The sequence below is a fragment of the Callithrix jacchus genome, chromosome 3, assembly GCF_049354715.1.
Source record: "Callithrix jacchus isolate 240 chromosome 3, calJac240_pri, whole genome shotgun sequence".
Classification (NCBI taxonomy): Eukaryota; Metazoa; Chordata; class Mammalia; order Primates; family Cebidae; genus Callithrix; species Callithrix jacchus.
The window spans coordinates 141,106,903-141,128,913 of record NC_133504.1 but is presented as its reverse complement, the minus strand read 5'-3'; the positions used below and the strand labels follow the sequence as shown (position 1 = coordinate 141,128,913).

General features: G+C 38.7%; 1 protein-coding gene across 2 annotated transcripts in view; it reads right to left on the bottom strand.

The window, feature by feature from the left end:
• Window positions 1-10,615, bottom strand: part of NMU (neuromedin U) — a 30,268-nt gene extending 19,653 nt beyond the window's left edge. Inside the window, exons 1-3 of one of the 2 annotated variants that reach the window (XM_035292347.3) lie at window positions 10,371-10,615; window positions 5,006-5,064; window positions 467-514 (exon numbers count right to left, since the gene is read on the bottom strand). In XM_035292347.3, the coding sequence (XP_035148238.2) occupies window positions 467-514; window positions 5,006-5,064; window positions 10,371-10,485 (222 nt within the window). In that variant the 5' untranslated portion in view covers window positions 10,486-10,615. 2 annotated transcript variants of the gene reach the window in all.
• Between the last annotated feature and the right edge of the window lie 11,396 nt (window positions 10,616-22,011).

The following is a 22,011-nucleotide window of genomic DNA, read 5'->3' as shown; positions in this document are numbered from 1 at the left end:
AGTGAGAACATGCAGTATTTGGTTTTCTGCTTCTGTGTTAGTTTGCTTAAAATTTAATTGTTATTATTTGGTAGAGATAGGGTCTTGCTATGTTGCCCAGGCTAGTCTCGAACTCCCAGCCTCAAGCAATCCTCCCACCTCGGCCTCTTAAAGCACTAGGATTACAGGCATGAGCCACTGCACCCTGATAGATAACTTAACACATAATTTAATTTTGAAATTAATATTTTAATTTGACATTCCAAAATATCTGTGTATTATCTGCAATCTATTCTTTTTAGAGATTAAAGCTCTAGCATGTTACAACACAAGCCCACAGTATTGATTATTATCTGCAGCAAATGTCATAATATCTCATACATTGACATGTTTTCATGAGCACATAAAGGTTTCAAAGGCAGCAATGGAGAGTTTAAGCACTACACAAACACCAGTATTATTTAAAAAGACATTCAGTTGGAATTACCTGAGGCTGGGAATCAACGGACAGAAAAGATGAACAAGCATCATCTATCTGTAGAAAACAAAAATGTCAGTTACATCCTGGAAATGGACAGAAAATAGCAGAAAGTAGATTTTACAAAGTCATATTACCTCTGGAATACTGACCACATTTCCATGACAGTTTAGGATTCTGGATTCGGAAGAGAGGAGCCTCTAAAACTTCATAAGAAAGTCTTGGAAGTGAGACTTCCCTCAAGATGTCCCCCTAACCACAGAGTATACGTGTCTAGTGACTGCTGACAGGGATCATCCTAGGGCATGGAGGTGCCTCACATTAATATATTGAAGAAAAGCATGTCAGATTATTTAGCCTGAGAAATGTGAGAACTGACTAAAGAATGACTCTGAAATTAAGGCAGACTTTCGGTTATCATATGGTTCTTTATGACACATGAACCTAATGTCACCTAAATTAACACAGTAACAGCATGATAAACAGCACACTAGAAAAAGCATTCATACAACACAGGCAATCCACTAGATCTCTCCCATGAAACCAGTACTGGAAGAATTCTATTTTATAATGAGGGCTTATTGAGCTACAGTTGGCAACTAATTGTTCTCAGCCTTTATCCTAAAAAGAAAACTTGAGAGATTTTAAACGGTAGAACGAGAGATTTATATTTAACATAAAAAACCGTGTTGAGAAGTTAAGCACTAAGCTGGATGTCTGGCATTGTTTATGGCATTTATCTCTTTGATGGCCTTTTAAAATGGGACTGGCAAAAAAATAGTACTAATTCTTGTCTCTCTGGAATGATTGAGGTTGAGTCCTATTTATAGCATTCCATTTCAGAGGCCCGTTTCAGTTCCAGAATTATTTTTCTCATACCAGGGGGTGGATTATTATACTATACTGTCATAAATTCTCAAGCTCCTCATTGCTTCCAAGTTCAACATATCCTAAAATGTTATTCTCTAACTTAGAGAATAACAAAGGTATACGATATTATAGAAAAGCATAAGCTTTTGTCTCCTTCCTTCTTATCCTCACAGAATTTTTATCCTCCTTTTATTCTCATTTTTCCTTTATATGCCAAATATGTGTAGAATTGTTTATTCAACTTATCCTTTGCACCCACCCACGTGATCCCTCCTCCATGCCATACAAACCTGAAATAATGGACATACACACACACACACACACACACACACACGCACACGCACAGTGAAGGTAGGGGACATGTCATCATTACATTGCCCAGAATAAGTGTTTAACAAAAATCCTTTAATTAAGTCGAATTAAACTTGTGGGGGAAAGAAAGAAAGGTAGTTGAGAGAGGAAAGTCGGAAAGATAACCATTTTAAAGCTCTGACTTTTGAGAACAATGCTTACTACCACACCTCCAAATGTCACCTTCTGTGGTTTAGCAGAGTAGAAGGAAGTAGTTCCTCCTGAGTTTTTTATGGTGTGCAGGTACTAAAGACATTACCCACTCCAGGGAAATGCTGTCCACCCACATACCAGGCTGCCCACTATGTGAAGTGGTCCATGTTCAAGAACAGAGAACCCTTGAATCTCTGGACATCAACGTCATTTGAATAAAAACATCAGAATTGAAAAAAAATACCCAGTTAGTCAAATTAGGAGCAAACTGCAAAGTTTTCAGTCTTCATTCTCATTTCTTTGAAGGACACATGACCACAGCTTGCCCCCTCTCCATTTGAGTATTTGTTCATTGGACTCAGCATATGGCTCTATGCTTTTGAGTGTCACTGGCTGCTTTTGAGAACTCTGTAGAGACCATTGGTAAATCTCATTGAAAATATTTAGGTCTCTATATATGGTTGGAAAGTATGTGTTTCTAGTGTCTGGGTAGCTCTGTAATTATTATTTATTTTTTTTATTTTACTTTAAGTTCTGGGATACATGTGCAGAATGTGCAGGTTTGTTACATAGGTATGTATGTGCCATGGTGGTTTGCTGCACCTGTCAACCTGTCATCTAGGTTTTAAGCCCTGCATGCATTAGGTATTTGTCCTAATGCTCTCCCTCTCCTCACCCCCCAACCCCCGACAGGCTCTGGTGTGTGTTGTTCCCCTCCCTGTGTCCATGTGTTCTCATTGTATATATACTACAGTATTTTCAACTGTACTTTGATGTTACTTTTGCCTAGTGAAAAGAAATGTACTGATTTTTGTATATTGGTATTATATCTAAATAGCCTCCTGAACGCTCGTATAAGTGGTAATAGTTCAAAAGCAAGAAATTTGTTAATGCAATTCATTATAGTTATAGACTAAAACAGAAAAAAGGATATTGCTTATCTCAATATTGACACAAATAAAGTATTCAAGTTCACATTTTATTTGGGATTAACAAAATTCTTAGCAAGACAGGAAAAGAGAACTTTTTTATCTGGGTAAAAGTTCTATATCAAACTCCTAGAGCAAGTTTATACATATGGAGAAGCTTTAGATACACTGACTGTGTAAGATAGTAAACAGGCCTTGGCCAGTGATAAAAGGAAAGAAGAAATTGTTACTTCGGTGTTTATCATATTACCACTGCACCTTTTTTGGCACAGCATATTTATCTAAGAATTTACCCATTTCATCTAATTTCAAAATGACTACCAGATAGCCATCCATACTTTACTTTTGTTAACAAATTTACTGAGATAGAATCCACAAACCATACTATTCGTCCATTTAAAGTGTACATACAACTCAATAGTTTTTAGTGTATTTACAGAGTTGTGCAACCATCCATCACACCATTATCCATAATATTATTTAAAACACTTTTTATATCTCTATTTTTCTTGGGTTCTACCCTTTTTTGTCTATACCTTATTTCTTTACCTTCCCCTCTGCCTTTAGAAATCAGTACTGCCAGTGCTTGTTAACTTACTGAATGAACCAATATATGGTTTTGCTAAAACTGTTGCTCTGCTCTCTTTTTAAAATTTATTTCTGCCATTATTATTATTATTATTATTATTGACAGAGTCACACTGTCATCCAGGCTGGAGTGCAGTGGTGTCATCTCGGCTCACTGCAATCTCTGCCTCCCAGGTTCAAGCGATTCTCTTACCTCAGCCTCCCGATTAGCTGGGATGATAGGCACACGCCACCATACCTGGAAACTTTTTGTATTTTTCGTAGAGATGGGGTTTCACTATGTTGGCCAGGCTGGTCTCAAGCTCCTGACCTCGTGATCCGCCTCGGCCTCCCAAAGTGCTGGGAATACAGACATGAGCCACTGTACCTGGCCTTATTTTTATTATTTACTTCATTCCTTTTCTTTTAACTTTCCTTTTTCTTTTTCACCTCATTTTCAGCAGAATGCTTAGCTTATTGATGTTTTTAAATATTCTTCTCCCCTAATAAATATTACGAAGTAAACATTTCTTGCTAGCTACTGTTTTAGCTGTGGCTTACACATTTTGAGTTATAATGTTTTTATCATTCAGTTTTAAGGATTTTGTAATTTTCTTTTTAGCCCTGGGTTACTTACCAAAATACTATATATATCCCAAACAGAAGAGACACTTAAGCTATACTTTGTTATTAATTTCTAATTTTATTGCATTGTAACTGGAAAGCATTTAGAAGGCATTCTTTTTCTAATTTATGGACTCATCCTTTCTGTCTAACACATTCTGTTTTCCAAATGCTCCAATTGTACACAACAAGAATGTGTATATTATTTAGTGCAGGTTTTAAACAACATTTTTTTCCAGAAATGGAATCTCACTATGTTGTTCAGACTGGTCTTAAATTCCTGGGCTGAATCAATCCTCCAATTTCAGGCTTCCAGGTAACAAAAAATATTTCTAATAGCTCTAATGTATTAATTGTATGGTTATGTTATTGTTACAGCTAGTTATGAATTATCTGCTTTAACTGTTGGTTTTTGAGAGAGGTGTTTTAAAATCTCCAACTATAACTGTTGATTTACCTATTTTTCCCTGAGGGTCTATCAGCTGTTAAATAAATTTTAAGGTTGCATTATTAGGGCATATTAATTATGGCTATATTTTCTTGTTCTGTTTTTCTTTTATCAGCATGTAAGATCCTTATTTGTTTGTTACAAGGGTTTGTTCATTTCAATCTATTTGATTAGATATATCCTCTTTCAGTTCATATTTGCTTGCTACATCATTTTTCCATCCTTTTATACTTAGTCTTTTTTTGTTTTCTGTTTTAAGTGTGATACTGATAGACAATATATTTCTGGATCTTTTTGTAAAAAATACAATCTTTGAATCTCTGTCTTTTAAGTGTTGTGTTTAAGTATATTCACATTTATTGTAACTACTCTGTTCTTGTATTACTCTATTATACCTGTTATTAGAACTTATTTCTGCCTTCTTAACCACTTACTTATTTTTTTTTCTTTTCCTTTTTCCTTCTCTTTTATTTAATAAAAAAAATTATGGGTTTTATTATTAGATTGTTGGTAAAATCATAGTTCTCCCAGAGCTCAATTATACATTTTAACATGATAATTTCAAAGAAGGGTAAAGTTTCTACAAATGTGTTGATAGTTCTTTACCTCATTCCACAGCTGTAGTTGTTGATCAGGCTGTAATCCCTGAGGTAATATTGGAGCACCTAAAAATAAAGTTATAGCCACAGGTTAATTTTATAGCAATTTTGTAAAATTAATACTCATATATAATTCTTTCTCAGATGCTTCCTTCATTTTTCACTGTACATCATCACCCACCTATTTCAACCAAATATTTCAGCATTTGATTTATTACAAGGATATATTATTACTAAACAAACCTTAATAACATTACGAAGACATTACTCCAAGAATGAATTACACGTCTATAAACAAACAGAAACACATCTCATGCTCATGAATCGGAAGAATGAATATTGTGAAGGTGACCATACTGCCAAAAGCAATCTACAGATTCAATACAATTCCCATCAAAGTACCAATATCATTTTTTACAGAACTAGAAAAAACAATCCTAAAATTCATATGAAGCCAAAAAGAGCTCACATAGCCAAAGCAATACTAAGCAAGAAGAATAAATCTGGAGACATCACATTACTGGACTTCAAATTATACTACAAGGCTATAGTTGCCAAGACAGTATGGCACTGGCATAAAAATAGGCATTTAAACCAATGGAAAAGAACAGAGAACAAAGAAATAAAGCCAAATACTAACAACAAACTGTTCTTCAACAAAGTATACAAAGACATAAATTGGAGAAAGGACACCCTATTCAATAAATGGTGCTAGACCACTTATAGAAGAATGAAACTGAATCCTTATATCTCACCTTAAAAATCAACTCAAGATGTGTCAAAGACTTAAATATAAGACCTGAGACCATAAAAATTCTAGAAGGTTCACTGGAAAAACTCTTTTGGACATTGGCTTAGGCAAAGAATTCATGACTAAAACCCCAAAAGCAAATGCAACAAAAACAAAAATAAATAAACAGGACCTAATTAAACTAAAAAGCTTCTGCACAGCAAAAGAAACAGCAGAGTAAACAAACAACCCACAGAGTAGAAGAAAATATTTGCAAACTATGCGCCCAACAAAGGACTAGTATCTAGAATCTACAGGAACTCAAGCAGATCAGCAAGAAAAAAAATCCCATCAAAAAATTGGCAAAGAACATGAACAGAGATTTCTCAAAAGAAGATACACAAACAGCCAATAAAAATATGAAAAAATGCTCAGCATCACTAATCATCAGGGAAATACAAATTAAAACCACAAGATACCACCTTACTCCTGCAAGAACAGCCATAATTAAAAAGTCAAAAAACAATAGATGTTGACATGAATGTGTGAAAAAGGGAACACTCTTACACTACTGGTGAGAATGTAAACTAGTACAATCACTATGGGAAACAGTATGGAAATTCCTTAAAGAACGAAAAGTAGATCTACCATTTGACCCAGCAATCCCACTACTGGGTATCCATCCAAAGGAAAAGAAGTCATTATATGAAAAAGACACATGCACACACATGTTTATAGCAGCAGCATTTGCAACTGCAAAGATATGAAACCAACCTAAGTGCCTATTGGCCAACAAGTGGATAAAGAAAATGTGGTATAAACACCCCATGGACTACCTCTCAGCCATAAAAAGGAACCAAGTAATTTCCTTTGCAGTAACTTGGATGGAGCTGGAGGCTGTTATTTGAAATGAAGAAATGGAAAAGTAGATACCATATGTCATCACTTACAAGTGGGAGCTAAGCTATGAGGACACAAAACACAGACTGATGTAATGGACTTTGGGGACTCAGAGGTGGGAAGCTAGGAGAGGGGTAGGGATAAAAGACTACGTATTGGGTACAGTGTACACTGCTTGGATGACGGGTGCACTCAAAACTCAGAAAATCAGTCTGGCTGATTGCATAGTCTGATATATTTTTTTCCCTAATTCTACCATGTTTTCGGTAACTCTTGCCTTGAGGTTCATACAAACTTTTAGTACTATTTCATTTAAATTCTAATGACAACAATAATAATGACAGTAATCAACTACATTTCCTGTGGTACTAAGCATTAGAAATAACTTACAGAGGTCATGCAGTCCATAAGAAAGTTGGTTTATTTCAGAACCTGACAGTCTCCCCTTTCATGGGACAACTACTCAAAGTAGGTAAACAATCTTCCACATTTCTCAATTATGTATTTCTCACCCTACCACAAACATATATCTCAAAGTCACAGTTATCTGGTGGGTCCTATTTTGAGCTCATTATTTTCAGGAAGGGATAAAGCTGTGCTTCTCAAGTTTCCATATAAAACACCTGGTGATCTCACTAAATGAGACTCCAACAGAGCATTCCTGTTTAATTAACGCAATTTTATATTCTTATACTTTTGACCATCCCCGACCCCTGGTAAAAGTGGAAGCTTCCACCTCAGCAGCCCTCTGCTCAGACACACCACCTCATCAAGACCATTGAGAGTTTGCTTCTTTCCATGTCCCAAGCTTGCAGGGGCCACTTAGAAAGGCCACTATGCCTAACTTAGCCCCAGGCACTTCTATAAAATAGAAAAAGGGTATCTTATGGCCCTTCTAAAAAACATGTAAACACAGTCTCGTGGTAAAAAAATGAGAAGAGCCAAAATAAAAAAATTTATATAAAGTATAGAAAACCACTAATATCCTGTGACTGAACACAAATGTAAGGGAGAATTATTCTTTCCTTTTTCTATGTGTTAATTAGAGTCAGTGTGATTTTCTGGATATGGACTTCATAATATTAAAAATAAATACTGCACTTAGCTCACTTTTCATGTTTTCAGAGACAGTGCCTGTATCAGAAAAACTGTACTGTTTTTGATAAGTTTCATTGAGAAATTTCAAGATATTTATACTTCATTACTGTCTAGTAAAATGAAATCTTCAGGCTTATATAGTCCACCCTACTGTAAACAATAACCTGTACATCTGTAAATACCTTATGCATAAGAGAAAGAAAGACAGACCCGATTATTCTAAAAGTAGCACCAGTTTTCTGATCTCATTGCTAGTATATACTTCACTGTTGGGTTGGGAAGTGGGAAATCGTTACTGCCAACTGAATGTTAAGAATTGTTCTATGAGCAAGAGGACTGGGCAGGAAAAGACACTCCTTAGTCTTGACCATTTGATAACTTACTGTCACAGGGAAAATCAAGTAACAATTTGTTGCAGATACCCTAAACATGTTCCTGTTATAGGAAATTTCCTTCTTTATTTTATTAATGTTCTCTGGGTAGTAAATTGTTTCCATCCACTGAATCTGTAGCTGACCCTTTATCTTCTCACGGCCATTGTATGCTCTGCTAATTCTTTTTTTTGGCCAAGGATGTTGCATTTAATGACATTTTTATTTTCCTCTGGCGTTGTGCCATTTGTTGTGTTGTTTTAGAGGCATCCAGTTGCATCTTGCATGATGACTGACTGTGGTAGAAAATTTCTGGGTGTTGCTTATGTGTATGTCATGTCCCCCTCGGTGCCATCTTTAGGGACTCAGGACTGGGGCAGATCACATGGCTATTCACCGTCTCCCCTTCCTACCACATTTTTAAAGAGATAAAATTAGGTTTTTAGTATTCAGAGCAGATCTGAAAAGGAATGAAGACACAAAAGGGCAATCTAGGGGGCCTCTGAGTAGTAAAGGAAGTATATCAGTTGTTTGCTTGAAAAATATTGGGGATATTTATGAGATGCTTGGTAAGTCAGCAGATGTGCTCTTTTGGAAATAAAAACAAAGACTCATCTTTTTTTAGGAACCAGCTGCTGCCTTCTATAGTTACTGTTCAATTACCAACAGTATGGAAGTCCCTAACCCATCCCAAGGCAGTTATCTTCCACTGATGGTAATTTCACTGCAAGCATATAGAAAGCATCATGCACAGAAAGCCATTGTCTTTACATAGCAAAGTCACTTTTCAAACTATGCTTATCTGTATCACTACTGGCTATGTGGAGAAGGTTTGGGTCTGCTAGCTTCTGACGGCCTGGAAGTCAAAGCCAAATTATCTTGCTTTTCAAGTAGGGGTGTCTCTCTCTCTCTCTCTCCTCTCCTCTCTTCTCTCCTCTCCTCTCCCCTCCCCTCCCTTCCCCTTCCCTCCCTTCCCCTCCCCCCTCTCTCTCTGTCTCTGTCTCTCTCTCTCTCTCTCTCTCTCACTCACACGCACACAAACACACACACACACACACACACACCCCTCCAATGCCTCAGGAAAGGACCCAATCAAAACAACGAGAAGAGAACAATAAAAATAAATAGATTAGGAAAAGAATAACAGTCTCTAGTTCCCCATCTCTAATTGAAGGCTGGACCACAGGCTCAGCAGTTGTGATTTTAAGTACCCAACGTTCTGAACAATGACACAACAGTCTGCCACTTTAACCTCACTGACAGGAGAGCAGACGGAAGCTAAGAGAACCTGTTGCCAAGCTAGAAAATTTATGGCTGTAGTCAGGCAGTTGTTGGCAACGGAGGGACCCCTGACTTGGGGATGAATAATGGTCTCCACAAGGCACCTGCAAACGTAAAAGCTGCAACGCTTGGAGAACCCAGAAAATGATCTCTCCACTGGAACGTTGGCGTTCTGCTCGGCTATGTCTCTAAAGCTTCAGACCTCCTTCCCTGACCTTGTGTTTCCTATTTCTTTCCTCTAAGCCAAGCTCAGAAGTCCCTATTGTTGTCAAATCATACCTGCCATCTCTTGCTGTAGCTGTTGCACTGCCTGAAAAAAGCCTGGCTTGCACACTTGCCTCTCCAACTTTGTGTGATGAGAAGCTCTCAATTCCTTTTCCTGATCTAGTGCCTGAAAACCTGTTAAGGCACAAAGCCCACTCCTTTCCCCTTCTAAGCGGCTAGCGTGGGGCCTGTTGTACTGCTCAGGTTTATCTCAATATAACACGAGCTAACTGACCAAAGAGACTGAGCACTAGCCAAGTTAATACCTTGCCTCGGCGGATGAAGTATCAAACTCACTCTTGTTTTGCTTCAACCATCAATCCCTCCAGTAATTGCAATTAAAGGGAAAGCATTTTAATGAACACTATTTTAATATCCGTTCTCACGGGCCAGAGGGGCTGGAAATTCCGAGGATGAGGGAGCCCTACCAGCCTTCACCTATCGCAGCCCGCCCCGCGCAAGGTCTCCGCTGGGCATCAATGCGCGGGACCTGGAGATTTCCGCCCCGTCCGGGAACCAGCGCGAGTCGGGCCCCTGCCGCTCCTAGGCTGCTAGTTGCCCTGGGACGGCGACCGATGCCTGGGAGGCAGGAAACCCCGTGGCACCAGGGAAAAGGTAAGTCCCAGAAGCCAAGTGAAGGCGAGAGAAAGAGGGCGGGAGAGAGCGGTGAGTGGAGCCAGAGAGCGGCGCGCGTGGCGTGGCGGCGGCCGGGTGCGGGGCCCTCTTACCTCGGCAGGCGCCCGCGCAGCAGGTGAGCAGCAGCAGCAGCAGCTGCGGTAGCCGGGACGCCGCGCCCACCTGTCCGGCAGGCGACCTGGGGTGGTGGCTCGCTGTTGGCAGCATCTCGGTGGTTGCGAACGGCTCGCTCTTAGGGACCCTGCGCTGCTCCTCGCCTAGCCGGTGCTCCACCCGGTGCCCTGGCCGTGCCTCCAGCGTCCCTGGCGCGCTGCTCGCGGGGCCCGGACACCGAACTGATCGCCCCGCGAGCCGCCAACTTTTAAATCTCGCGCATACGTGGGCGGGCGGCGCGGATCCCGCGCTCGTCAACCCGCTTCGCTGCTCGCCCCCCCCCCCCCCCCCCGTCTCGCTGCTCGCCCGCGCCCCACCCCGCAGCGGGACTCGAACTCCCTGGCCTGAGTTTCTGACCCAAGTACCAAGCATTTTCGCTTTGGGAAAAAGAGAACGGAATTTAAATAATGCACCGTTCCCACCTTTGGAAGGACTGGAGTGGGAACAGGATGGGGGCCGCCTGAGCTTTTAAACTTGGTAGTGGCGACGCTCTCTGTTTTTTTGTGTCTGCGTGGACGCCCCTTCTTCACCTCTCCCAGAGCTCCAGCAGCCCTTAGTACGCAGCTCTGCGGAAGCGCCTCTGTTTTGTTCCCTTGTTTCCGCATTTCCAAGCGCAATGCCTGGTGCCTATCAGGGCAGTGCTAGTTCAACGGTGTTGTTGATGCTATCGACCCTCGCCCAGATTCCTGCAAAATCACAGACCCCTTAGAGAAATGCAGTTGCCTGTTAATAAAGGATAAAGAAGAAAGGACTGCTGGGGTTTGACTACACACGTATTTTTAATAGGTCTAGAGCGCTGGTTGTCCTACGGATTTCCAAGACTACGGAAACTCCTTTTTCTATGCATTTCTGATGCTTTGCATCCTGATTTCTACCGTGGCCTGACTTTCTATCTCGATACTTTCTTTCCTTTATTTCCTTGATTGGAAACGTTCAGGAAGCAGCCTCTTCCAGGACATCAGCTTATACAGCCCTAATTTCCTTCTACAGAAAGAGAGAAAACTCATATTTTAAAAAATTTTATTTCAAGTTCTGGATGTGCAGGTTTGTTCCATAGGTAAACATGTTCCACGGTGCTTTGCTGCACCTATCAATTTATCACCTAGGAATTAAGCCCAGCATGCATTAGCTATTTTTCCTGATGCTCTCCCTGCCCTGCCCTGCACCGCCCCCGTCCATAGGCTCCAGTGTGTGAAAACTAGTCTTATTTGACCTCCTTTTGAAAGGCGAGGAACGCTGAGGAAAGGGCAGGAAGTACATAGACATTCTTGAAGGGGCATTTTTGCATCAGGCACGTTCTCATGCTATTTTATTTAGTATTCATGGCATCTCTGGGATGTAAAAGTACTGCAATTCTCATTTTGATGCCGGGAGAGATTAAACAATCTGATCCAGGCTGTCAGCATGTGAGCGAGGAAGCCACCGACCATTCCACTCCACCAAGATGCTTCTCCCTAAATCAAGAGTTTTAATGTATCAGGCACATACAGTTCAACCTTCAACCTACTGTAAGGAAGGCCTGACCTTTGGGGATACAAGATTTAGTGACAATGGCACCTTTCCTAAGGAAGTTACAATTTGGTAAAGGACCCTAAACCCTTACTCAAAAAGCTGAATTACAAGGCAGATTGGGATAGCGCTCTGCCAGAAATACGAACAGAGGCAGGAGTAAAACCCTGACAGATTAGGTTAAAAAAAATGTCTACCTTCCTTTCGTTCTTTATACACAGGAAACATGTAAGAATGGCTGGATTATAGGGTCTGGTCCAAGTTCAAGGATGGGTGAGAAAAGATTTGATTCAAGATTCTTGTACTTTGATTTCTCCCAGAGTAGTTTAAAAAAAACAGTAGCACAAACGATGTAAATGACCTATGGATGTAAGCAAGGCAACATGGCTCTGCTTCCCCATGACCTTCTTCCTGGTGTCTCCCAGAGATGTGCTGAAAGATCACCGGTCTCAGCAGCCAGTGTGAGCGTGAGATGTCAGCCAGAGCAGAGAAGCCTGAAACAGCGGGCTTAATGTTTTTTATATCCCCAGCAGGTCGGCAAAAGAAACAACTTGTGTTATAGTGTTTTTGTTTTTGTTTTCTGCATGAACCTGGCTGTTTGGAATGTTCTTGTGCATGTCCCTTAGTGCACATGTGCAAGAGTTTTCAAAGGAATATTCCCAGAAGTGGAGTTATAAGGTCATAGGGGATCATCTAGCTAAACTCTGCTTTACATTGTTTTCTAAAGTGTTATACCAATTTACATTCCCACCAACCTGAATCAAATTTCCATGGTTATATTATTCATTCATGCCATGACAAAGATTGCAAAAATCTTTGTCAATCTGACGAGTATGATTTGTTTTTGAGACGGAGTCTCACTCCGTCACCCAGGCTGGAGTGCAGTGGCACCATCTCGGCTAACTGCAACCTCTGCCTTCCAGATCAAGGGATCCTCCTGCCTCAGCCTCGCAAGTAGCTGGGACTGTAAGTGTGCACCACCATGCCTGGCTAATTTTTGTATTTTTAGTACAGATGAAGTTTCACTATGTTGGCCAGGCTGGTCTTGAACTCCTGACCTCAGGTAATCCCCTGCCTCAGCCTCCCAAAGTGCTGGGACCACAGGCATAAGCCTCCAAGCCTCGAGAGTGTGACTTCTTATTGTGGACTTAATTTGCAATCCCTAGCTTACTAATGAGGTTAACTGATTTTACACAAATTTTTGGCCATTATTGCTTCCTCTTCCGTGAAATATCTCAATGAAAAGTTTATTTTGCCCGTTTTTCCCCCATTGGTTTGTTAGCTTTTTTCCTACTCATTACAGCAATGCTTTAGGTATTTGGGAACATTTGTTAGATTAACTATGTGGCAAATATTTTCTCCCTATTTATGGCTTTTCCTCCATTATCTTTAATATAAGTTGTTATTTTTGAAGAAATGTTCAGGAAAAGGCTTGCGGGCTTGCAGGTCATGCCATTATATGACTTGAATGATAAGAGAAGGTGGATAGGGGAGGAGGAAAGTGGGGGCAGATAGGTACTGGATTCCTCTGGGACCAGATGACTAAATGGAAGTTGATTCCACAGGTACCCCTTTGTCCAAGCAGTGCAAAGAAATCCCAGATCACTGCAGTGGTGCCTTGATAATCTAGTCACAGACATTCCAATCTGTACTTCTAAATTCACTTGCATTTAAATTGAGCTTGTATATCCATATATACCAGCATTGACAGCATTTCCATGTATTCTGTATCAGACTGGAAGTTTGATTCTTAATGCCACGCTGATTCCTCTTACTTACTATCTCTTCCATTCTTCCACTCTTACCTATTATCTCTTCCATTCTTCACCACAAATTGGCAACTGGACTCTGCTTTCTGCTGACCATCTATAAGAATGAAGGTTCAATTGGTCAAGGACCTGCGGAGTAGCAAGACCTACTAGCCTGTGATAGAGATGTCTAGAAAAGTTGCTCAAGGAAAAGATTAAGAAGGGGAGGAGAGTGGGATGTCTGGAGATTGGGAGAGTCAGCAATAAATAGAAACCAGTTAGGTAGCTAAGTGGTATCTCATGCCTGTAATCCCAGAGCTTTGGGAGGCTGAGGTAGGAGGATCACTTGTGGCCAGGAGTCTGAGACCAGCCTGAGCAACATAATGAAACCTCATCTCTACAAAAAAATAAGAAGAAAATTTAGCTGGGTGCAGTGGCATGCGCCTGTAGTCCTAGCTACTCAGGAGGCTGAGGCAGGTGAATTGCTTGAGCCCAGGAGTTTGAGGTTGCAATGAGCTATGATTGTGTCACTGCAGTCCAGCCTCGACAACAGAGTGAATCTGTGTCTCTATGAGTGGATGAATGAATGAATGAATACATATATACACACATACATATATATACAAATACAGTCAGTTTGCAATAAGGAAATCTAGTAACAAGCAAAGAGATCCAGGTTCAGGAACTAAGAGTAGAGGCAAGATCTGGAAGATTTAAGGGTTCTAGGCAAGGTGAAGTCATGAAGTCCTTCAAATATTAATCGAACACCTTCTGAGCTCCATTCTGGGAGTTTGGGATATAGCAGCAATGTCTCTGCCTTAAAGGAGTTGGCAGATTTTCAAGAGAGTCAGATAATAAGAAAGCAAATTTTAAAATTAACAATTTCAGCCAGTAGCAAATGCTATATAAGAAATTAAACCAGGGTAATGAAATAATAGAAGGTGGCTGGCAGTTGGGGGAAAGATACTTGAAGTCAGGATCATCTAGGCATGCCTCTCTGAGGAGGGGTTATGGGAGGCCTGAATGAAGAGAAGGAACGAGCTATGGGAAGAACTGTGAAAAAAGATCCCCAGACAGAGGGACCATCAAGGGCAAAGGCCCTGAGGCAGAAACAAGTCTCAAAGTTTTAAGGGGCAGAAGGAAGCCAGTGTAGCTGGCACGGAATGAGTGAATGGAGTGTGAGCAGCTGAGGTGAGTGAAGTAGGCAGGGTAAAGTCTCGATCATTGATGAGTCTTAGAGGCCATAAGAATGAGTTCAGATTTTTCTCTAAGTAAAAGGGGAAGCCTTTGGAGGATTTAAAGAAGAGGAGTGAAATGATCTCAATTATATTTGAAAAAGATCACTCCAGCTTCAGTGAAGAGCAGGCTCTGGGGGTCCCAATAGAATCAGGGAGACCAGGTAAAAGGATACTACAGAAGCCCATGCCATGGCTAAAAGAACGAAGTAGTGATATATGCTACAACCTGGGTGAAACTCAAAAACACTTATCCCAAGTGAAAGAAGCCAGACACAAAAGACCACATATTATATGATTCCATTTATGTGTAACGTCTAGAATAAGCAACTCCATGGAGACAGAAAATAGATTAGTGGTTTTCAGGGTCTGGGAGAGTGACTGCTTCTAAGTATAACAGTTTCCTTTTGGGGTGATGAAATGTTCTGGAATCAGATGGCAGTAACAGTTCCACAGCCTTGTGAATAGACTAGAAAACATTGAATTCTACACTCTGAAAGGATGAATTTTATCATGTGAATAATATTTCAACTTAGAAAAAAGAATAAAGTCTAGGTCAGATATGATAATACCATGTTGGATTGGATGGTGGCAGTCTTTGCATCTTAGCACAAGCAAAAGTTGTCTGTTTTTGGCATGAAATGTCCAAATTTTATTACATAGTCCCTAGATGTTCTTAGTAACTTGAAATCCTCCTTTTCCCCTTCATGAACGCATTCACCTAAGACATGTCTGCATCAATAATTGTGCTGTAATACCTAGCTTTAATTTTTTGGGGCAGAAAATACTTTATAAAAGCCTGGTGGAGAACATTGGTCTTTATAGTCACTTTGATATGACTCTTAACTAACCAGCATCATTATCTAAAAATGGACGGTGGACACTATCTGTGAAATAATAACCTGCTATCAATTAATGCTTTACAGGATTTGTATCCACTCATTTAATGAGTGTTTATTAAGCCAAGTGTCAGCCATACATAGACTCTCAAAATTCTGAAAATTCTGTGTTCTGTTTTATCGTCTCTAAGACCACCTGCACCTTTTCATATATGCTATAGTTTGAATGTATTCCCCCAAAATTCTTAAGTTGAAATATTAACTCCTAGGTGATATTTGGAGGTAGGGTCTTTGGGAGATGATTAGATAGTGAGTGTAGAGCCCTCATGAATGGGATTAGTGCTCTTAAAAAAGACACCCCAGAGAGCTTTCTCACCCATTCTACCACATGAGGACACAGCAGAAAGAGAGCCATCTGTGAACCAGTACGTGAGCCTTCACCAGACACTGAATCTGCCAGCACATTTGACCTAGACTTCCCAGACTCCAAACGGTGGCTTCACTTATAAGCCACTTATGGTTTTTTTGGGGTTTTTTTTTTGTGTGTTTGATAGGGTCTCACTTTGTCACCCAGGCTAGAGTACAGTGGCATAATCACAGTTAACTATAGTCTCAGTCTCTCAGGCTCAAGTGATCCTCCCACCTAAGCCTCCTAAGAAGGTGGGACTACAGGTATGACCACCACACCCAGATAATTTTATTTTGTATAGAGATGAGGTCTCCCCATGTCGCCCAGGCTGGTCTCCAACTCCTGGGCTCAAGTGATCTTCCTACCTCAACCTCCCAACATGCTAGGATTACCAGAATGAGCAACTGTGCCTGCTCTATGGCATTTTAAAATAACAGCCCAAATGGGACTAAGACAATATATCTTCCCAATGTCCTACTATTTACTGCTTATGCTGATACATGCTGAGCCATTTAGAAATACTACCCTAATTTCAAGTTTGAAATGCAGAGGGAAGTTTTTACTTAAAGATGCCCAATACTAAAAAGTTAAAGTTCTACTGAAGTTGTGGAAGTTGAAAGCAAAGTACTCCAAAGGCCCAATTTAGCCTGTGACCTCTAAACAGAGTTCAGAATAGAAGCCAGTTGTGGTGCTACAGAGCTCAGGTTCAAGAAGAGACATCATTTGTGACAATTACAGGAAACTGCCAAGTGATTGGGGGTCTGTTTGCTCCTAAAGATGGAGAACTATTCTTTAATGATAGGATACCTTTCAGTCCTCTCCATAAAAGGCTTTGGCATCTGAATAGAATTCCTTTTTTATAACTGAGTTCTCTTTGAACACTAGTATTTTATAAGCTCTATATAACCTCAATAATCCTAATGTATAATATTTCATAATATATAGTAACCCCAATAATCCGAATTATTATAATCCTAATTATACTATAGCTCAGTAGTATGATTTGAAGTTACAATAATAATCCTAATTATTGGGGTTACTATGACTATGGGGTTCCTATTAGGGTTACTTCAAACTATGTAGAGATTAGCCTCTCTGCTTGCAGGAAAATCTCTTGATTTGGAAGGATTTTTATCTTTTGTTTTTGTTTTTTAAATTTTTGTGAATATGTGGTAGGTATATATATTTATGGGGCATATGAGATATTTTAATACAGGCATGCAATAAGTAATAATTATATCAGGGTAAATGAGGTATCCTTCACCTTGAGCATTTATCCTTTGTGTTACAATCTTATTATACTCTTTTAGTTATTTGTAAATGTACAATTAAATTATTATTGACTATAGTCACCCTGTTTTGCTAGCAAATACTAGATCTAACTCATTCTTTCTGTGTTTTGTATCCATTAACCATTCCCACTTCCTCCCCTCCCCCGCTACTCCTCCCAGCCTCTGGTAACCATTATTCTAGTCTCTACCTTCATTCGTTCAATTATTTTAATTTTTAGCCCCCACAAATAAGTGAGAACATAGGGAGTTTGTCTTTCTGTGCCTGGCCTATTTCACTTAACATAACGACCTCCAGTTCCATTCCATATTGTTGCAAATAACAATATCTCATTCTTTTTATGTTTGAACAGTACTCCATTGTGTATATGTACCACATTTTTTAATCCATTCATCTGTTGATGGACACAGGCTACTTCCATATCTTGGCTATTGTGAATAGGGCTGCAATAAACATGGAGCGCAGATACCTCTTCGGTATGCTGATTTTCTTTCTTTTGGATATATTCCTAGCAGTGGAATTGCTGGATCATAGGGTAGCTCCACTTTTTGCTTTTTGAAGTACTTTCAAACTGTTCTCCATAGTGTTTGTACTAATTTTCATTCCCATCAACAGTGTTACAAAGGTTCTCTTTTCTCTACATCCTTGCCAGCATTTGCTATTGTCTGTCTTTTGGATATAAGCCATTTTTACTGAGGTAAGATGATATCTCATTGTAGTTTTCTTTTGCATTTCTCTGATATCAGTGATTTTGAGCACCTTTTCATATACCTGTTTGCTATTTATATGTCTGCTTTTGAGAAACGTCTACACAGATCCTTTGCCCATTTTTAAATTGGATTATTAGATTTTTTTTTCCTATAGTGTTGTTTGAGCTTCTTATATATTCTGGTATCAATTTCTTGTCAGATGGATGGCTTACAGATATTTTCTCCCATTCTGTGGGTTGTCTCTTCACTTTGCTGATTGCATCATTTGCTGTGCAGAAGCTTTTTCACTTGAAGTTTTTTAACCCTTTGTGCATTTTTGCTTTTTTTGCCTGTGTTTGTGGAGTATTACTCAAGAAATCTTTGCCTATTCCATTGTTCTGGAGAGTTTCCCTAATGTTTTCTTTTAGTAGTTTCATAGCTTGAGGTCTTAGATTTAAGTCTTTAACACATTTTGACTTGATTTTTGTCTATGGTGACAGAGGTCTAGTTTTATTTTGCATATGGATAGTCAGTTTTCCAACCACCATTTGTTGAAGAGACTGTCCTTTCCCCAATGTATGTTCTTGGCACCTTTGTCAAAAATGAGTTGACTGTAGATGTATGGATTTGTTTCTGGCTTCTCTATTGTGTTCCATTGGTCTGTGTTCTGTTTTTATGCCAGTACCATGTCGTTTTCATTACTATAGCTCTGTAGTATGATTTGAAGTCAGGTAATGTGATTCCTGCAGTTTTGTTCTTTTGCTCAGCACAGCTTTGGCTATTCTGGTTCACTTACGGTTCCATATAAATTTTAGGATTGTTTTTTCTGTTTCCGTGAAGAATGTAATTGGTATTTCAGTAGGGATTGCACTGGCTCTGTAGATTGCTTTGGGTAATATGAACATTTTAACAGTATTGATCTAGAAGGACTTTTGAATGAACTGAACTGTACTGAGAAATCATCCCAAGAGAAATGCTTTTCTAAAAGACAATTAAAGTACCATGAATACAAAAAATGGAAGACTATAGACCAAATAAATTGATGTTTCTTAAGACTTCCTGTTTTAGGATAATTAACTTTACTCTGATAATGACACAACAGTTCACATAATTGTAAGAAATACAACATCATTTACAAGAAAAGAATGCTTTTCTTATTTCTCTAATTACTTGCTAAAATTAATTTAAACCATTTCCAAAAATAATGGGCAACATTATTAAAAGTCCTTTCTTTTGAGGTTCTTTTCAGATTCACCCAATGGATGTACTGTGGACTGATGGGCTAATGGCAAATAAAATATTTGTATGAAAGTCCAAGAGCCGTTCTTTTCCAAAAGAGGTTTCATCTCTTCAGCCTCTTGGGGTCATGAAGCATTGCAGGTGGGAATAGTTTTGGTGAATTCTCTAAATGCTGGTCATGGAAGGTTAAGATGCAATCTGAAAGCAGCATGGGTTTATCTCAGAGAGAGCCTTGAGAAATAAATTTCTTTTGAAAAAAGCAATAACAGAATTTTTAAAAAGCAAAGTCAGTAGCTGTTTACAGTAACATTGATGCCTACAAGGCTAGATTTTCACTTGATAGATGTTCCCGAGAGTAAAGCCATTGAAGAAAAGCAGCAATGTCACTGCAAGTATGGAACATGACATTAAAAAAATTCAGTCCATTGAAGGCAGAATCTTTTCTTGTTCCTTAAATTGCAATGAAAATATTAATACCTACTAGTGAAAAATTTATTAGATTTTTCTTGACATATTTATGAATCATATCCAGACAAAGCTGGCAGAAAACCAGACACTTCCATACCTATGAAGTTTTATAAAAATGGAACCTAAAACTAAATGGTAGCTATAAAAATACGAGGACAGATGATGAAGTAAGTTTTATTATTTCTACACAGTAAATTGTATAGCCATTTTTATTGCGAGACTCGTTTTCAATCTATTTAAAAATGAATCAAAACATTGTTTTCTAAAGGCATATAGTATTTATGAAAAAAATACATAAAGTTTTTATATACAAATATTCAGATCAAAATTTTTATTGCATTTGGGCAAAAGTGATTGAAAAAAAGTGAAGAGAAAAATCGCTGGTAGAATTTTATATTTTTTAAAAAGTTAAAATAATTGAAAGAGACGTGGAATGAATTTCCAAATCTAAAAATAAGTGACATTTTAGATAATGTTATAAAAGGGTAATCACTACTCATTTTATCTCTAGTATCTCACATAATTTTAGCTCTGATTTTTAAGTAAAAAATCTATATTTTTAATATAGATATGAAATGCTGAAAGTTGTATAAATATGCAGGTCATGTTGCTCTAAATTAAATAGTAATTAATATTATCTTAAGGAATTTATGAGAATAAAATTAGCTAGTGTTGAGCAGTTTATTCTCTTTTTTCATCTGTAATCAAATCCTTTTTTTCTCAAAAGTTAATCACATGTCTTTTTTCTATGTTTTCATCCATTAGTGTGAATTCAGATGTAAGCTACTTTCAATCTTCCGGAATTTCTTCTTCTTATGGTTTAAATCTTCAACCATAATTTAAAAGTTTTTAAACAGTTTAAAAAGAAAAAGCAAAAATAGACAATATATTTACTTCTTAGAGAAAACTGAAAAATAAAGTTAAAGCAATTATTGCATTAACTGAGTAGGTTTGCAAGCAGGTCATCTCTGGTCTTCTCTACTATGACATCTATTAGGTTGGTGCAAAAGTAATGGCAAAAACCTCAATTACTTTTGCACCAACCTAATATATGTTTAATGCCTATTGGTTCAATTGCCAACAATTGATTTGTGGCAATTGTTGATCTATTAAAATCAGCTTGAACTTTTTTGCTTTCATCCTCCTCTCCTCCTATAATTATAAACATGGTGGCTCATGCCTGTAATTCTAACACTTTGGGAGGCCAAGATGGGAGAATTGCTTGAGCCCAGGAGTTCCAGATCAGCCTGAGTAACATAGGGAGACCCTGTCTCTACAAAAATAGAAAAATTAAAGTTAAAATTTAAAAATGTCAAAGCATTGCCTCTAACTCCTATTCCGTCCCACCACATCATTATTACTCTATCTTAGAGAACTTCAGGAGTACCAAGTCAATTCTATACTGGGAAAGGCTTTGGAAGTAGGTAGTATGTTACCTTATTGATGACATCTTCCTTCCTTGATCACCTGATAGTTAACCGAAACTTCCTACCTCTCAGCACTTCCTATCTCCTTTTCGCTTTTATTTTCCCCTGAGCACTATAACCTTCTGGTATACCATACCACATGTCCATATCTGTATAATTCGTCTTTTGCTTATTATCTATGTCTCCTTTTAGTAGAATGAGAACTCCAAGTAAAGTTTTGAAATCCCTTTTATAATTTTAAAAACACTCATTTAATATTTGCCTTTATATTGTTCTAATATCTCAAGTTCTTGGTGGTGTCAAGATAGCTTGGCACATAGTGGGCCCTACAGAATATATGTGAAGGAATCAGGGGAATAAATAATCTGATTTACAAAGCTTCTATTTATAATGTTATACAAACTTAGCATATGTGCATAAATGGTGATATATCCTTAACCAATACTGGAAGGGCATATCATATATACCTATATGTAGTGAAAGACTGCTATGTAAACCATTACTTAGAATCTTTGACTTTATAAACTATATAAACCATTGCTTAGATGGTCTTACACTATATAAACCATTGCTTAGAAGCTTCCTGAGTTCTATTGCCTATTTTGTTCTAATCAGTTTGAAAGACTTGAGAATCTGGAATTTGTCAATAGGCCTACGGTAAAAAATAAAAATATTGGCCAGAGGTGGTGGCTCACACCTGTAATCCCAGCAGGCCAAGGCAGGTGGA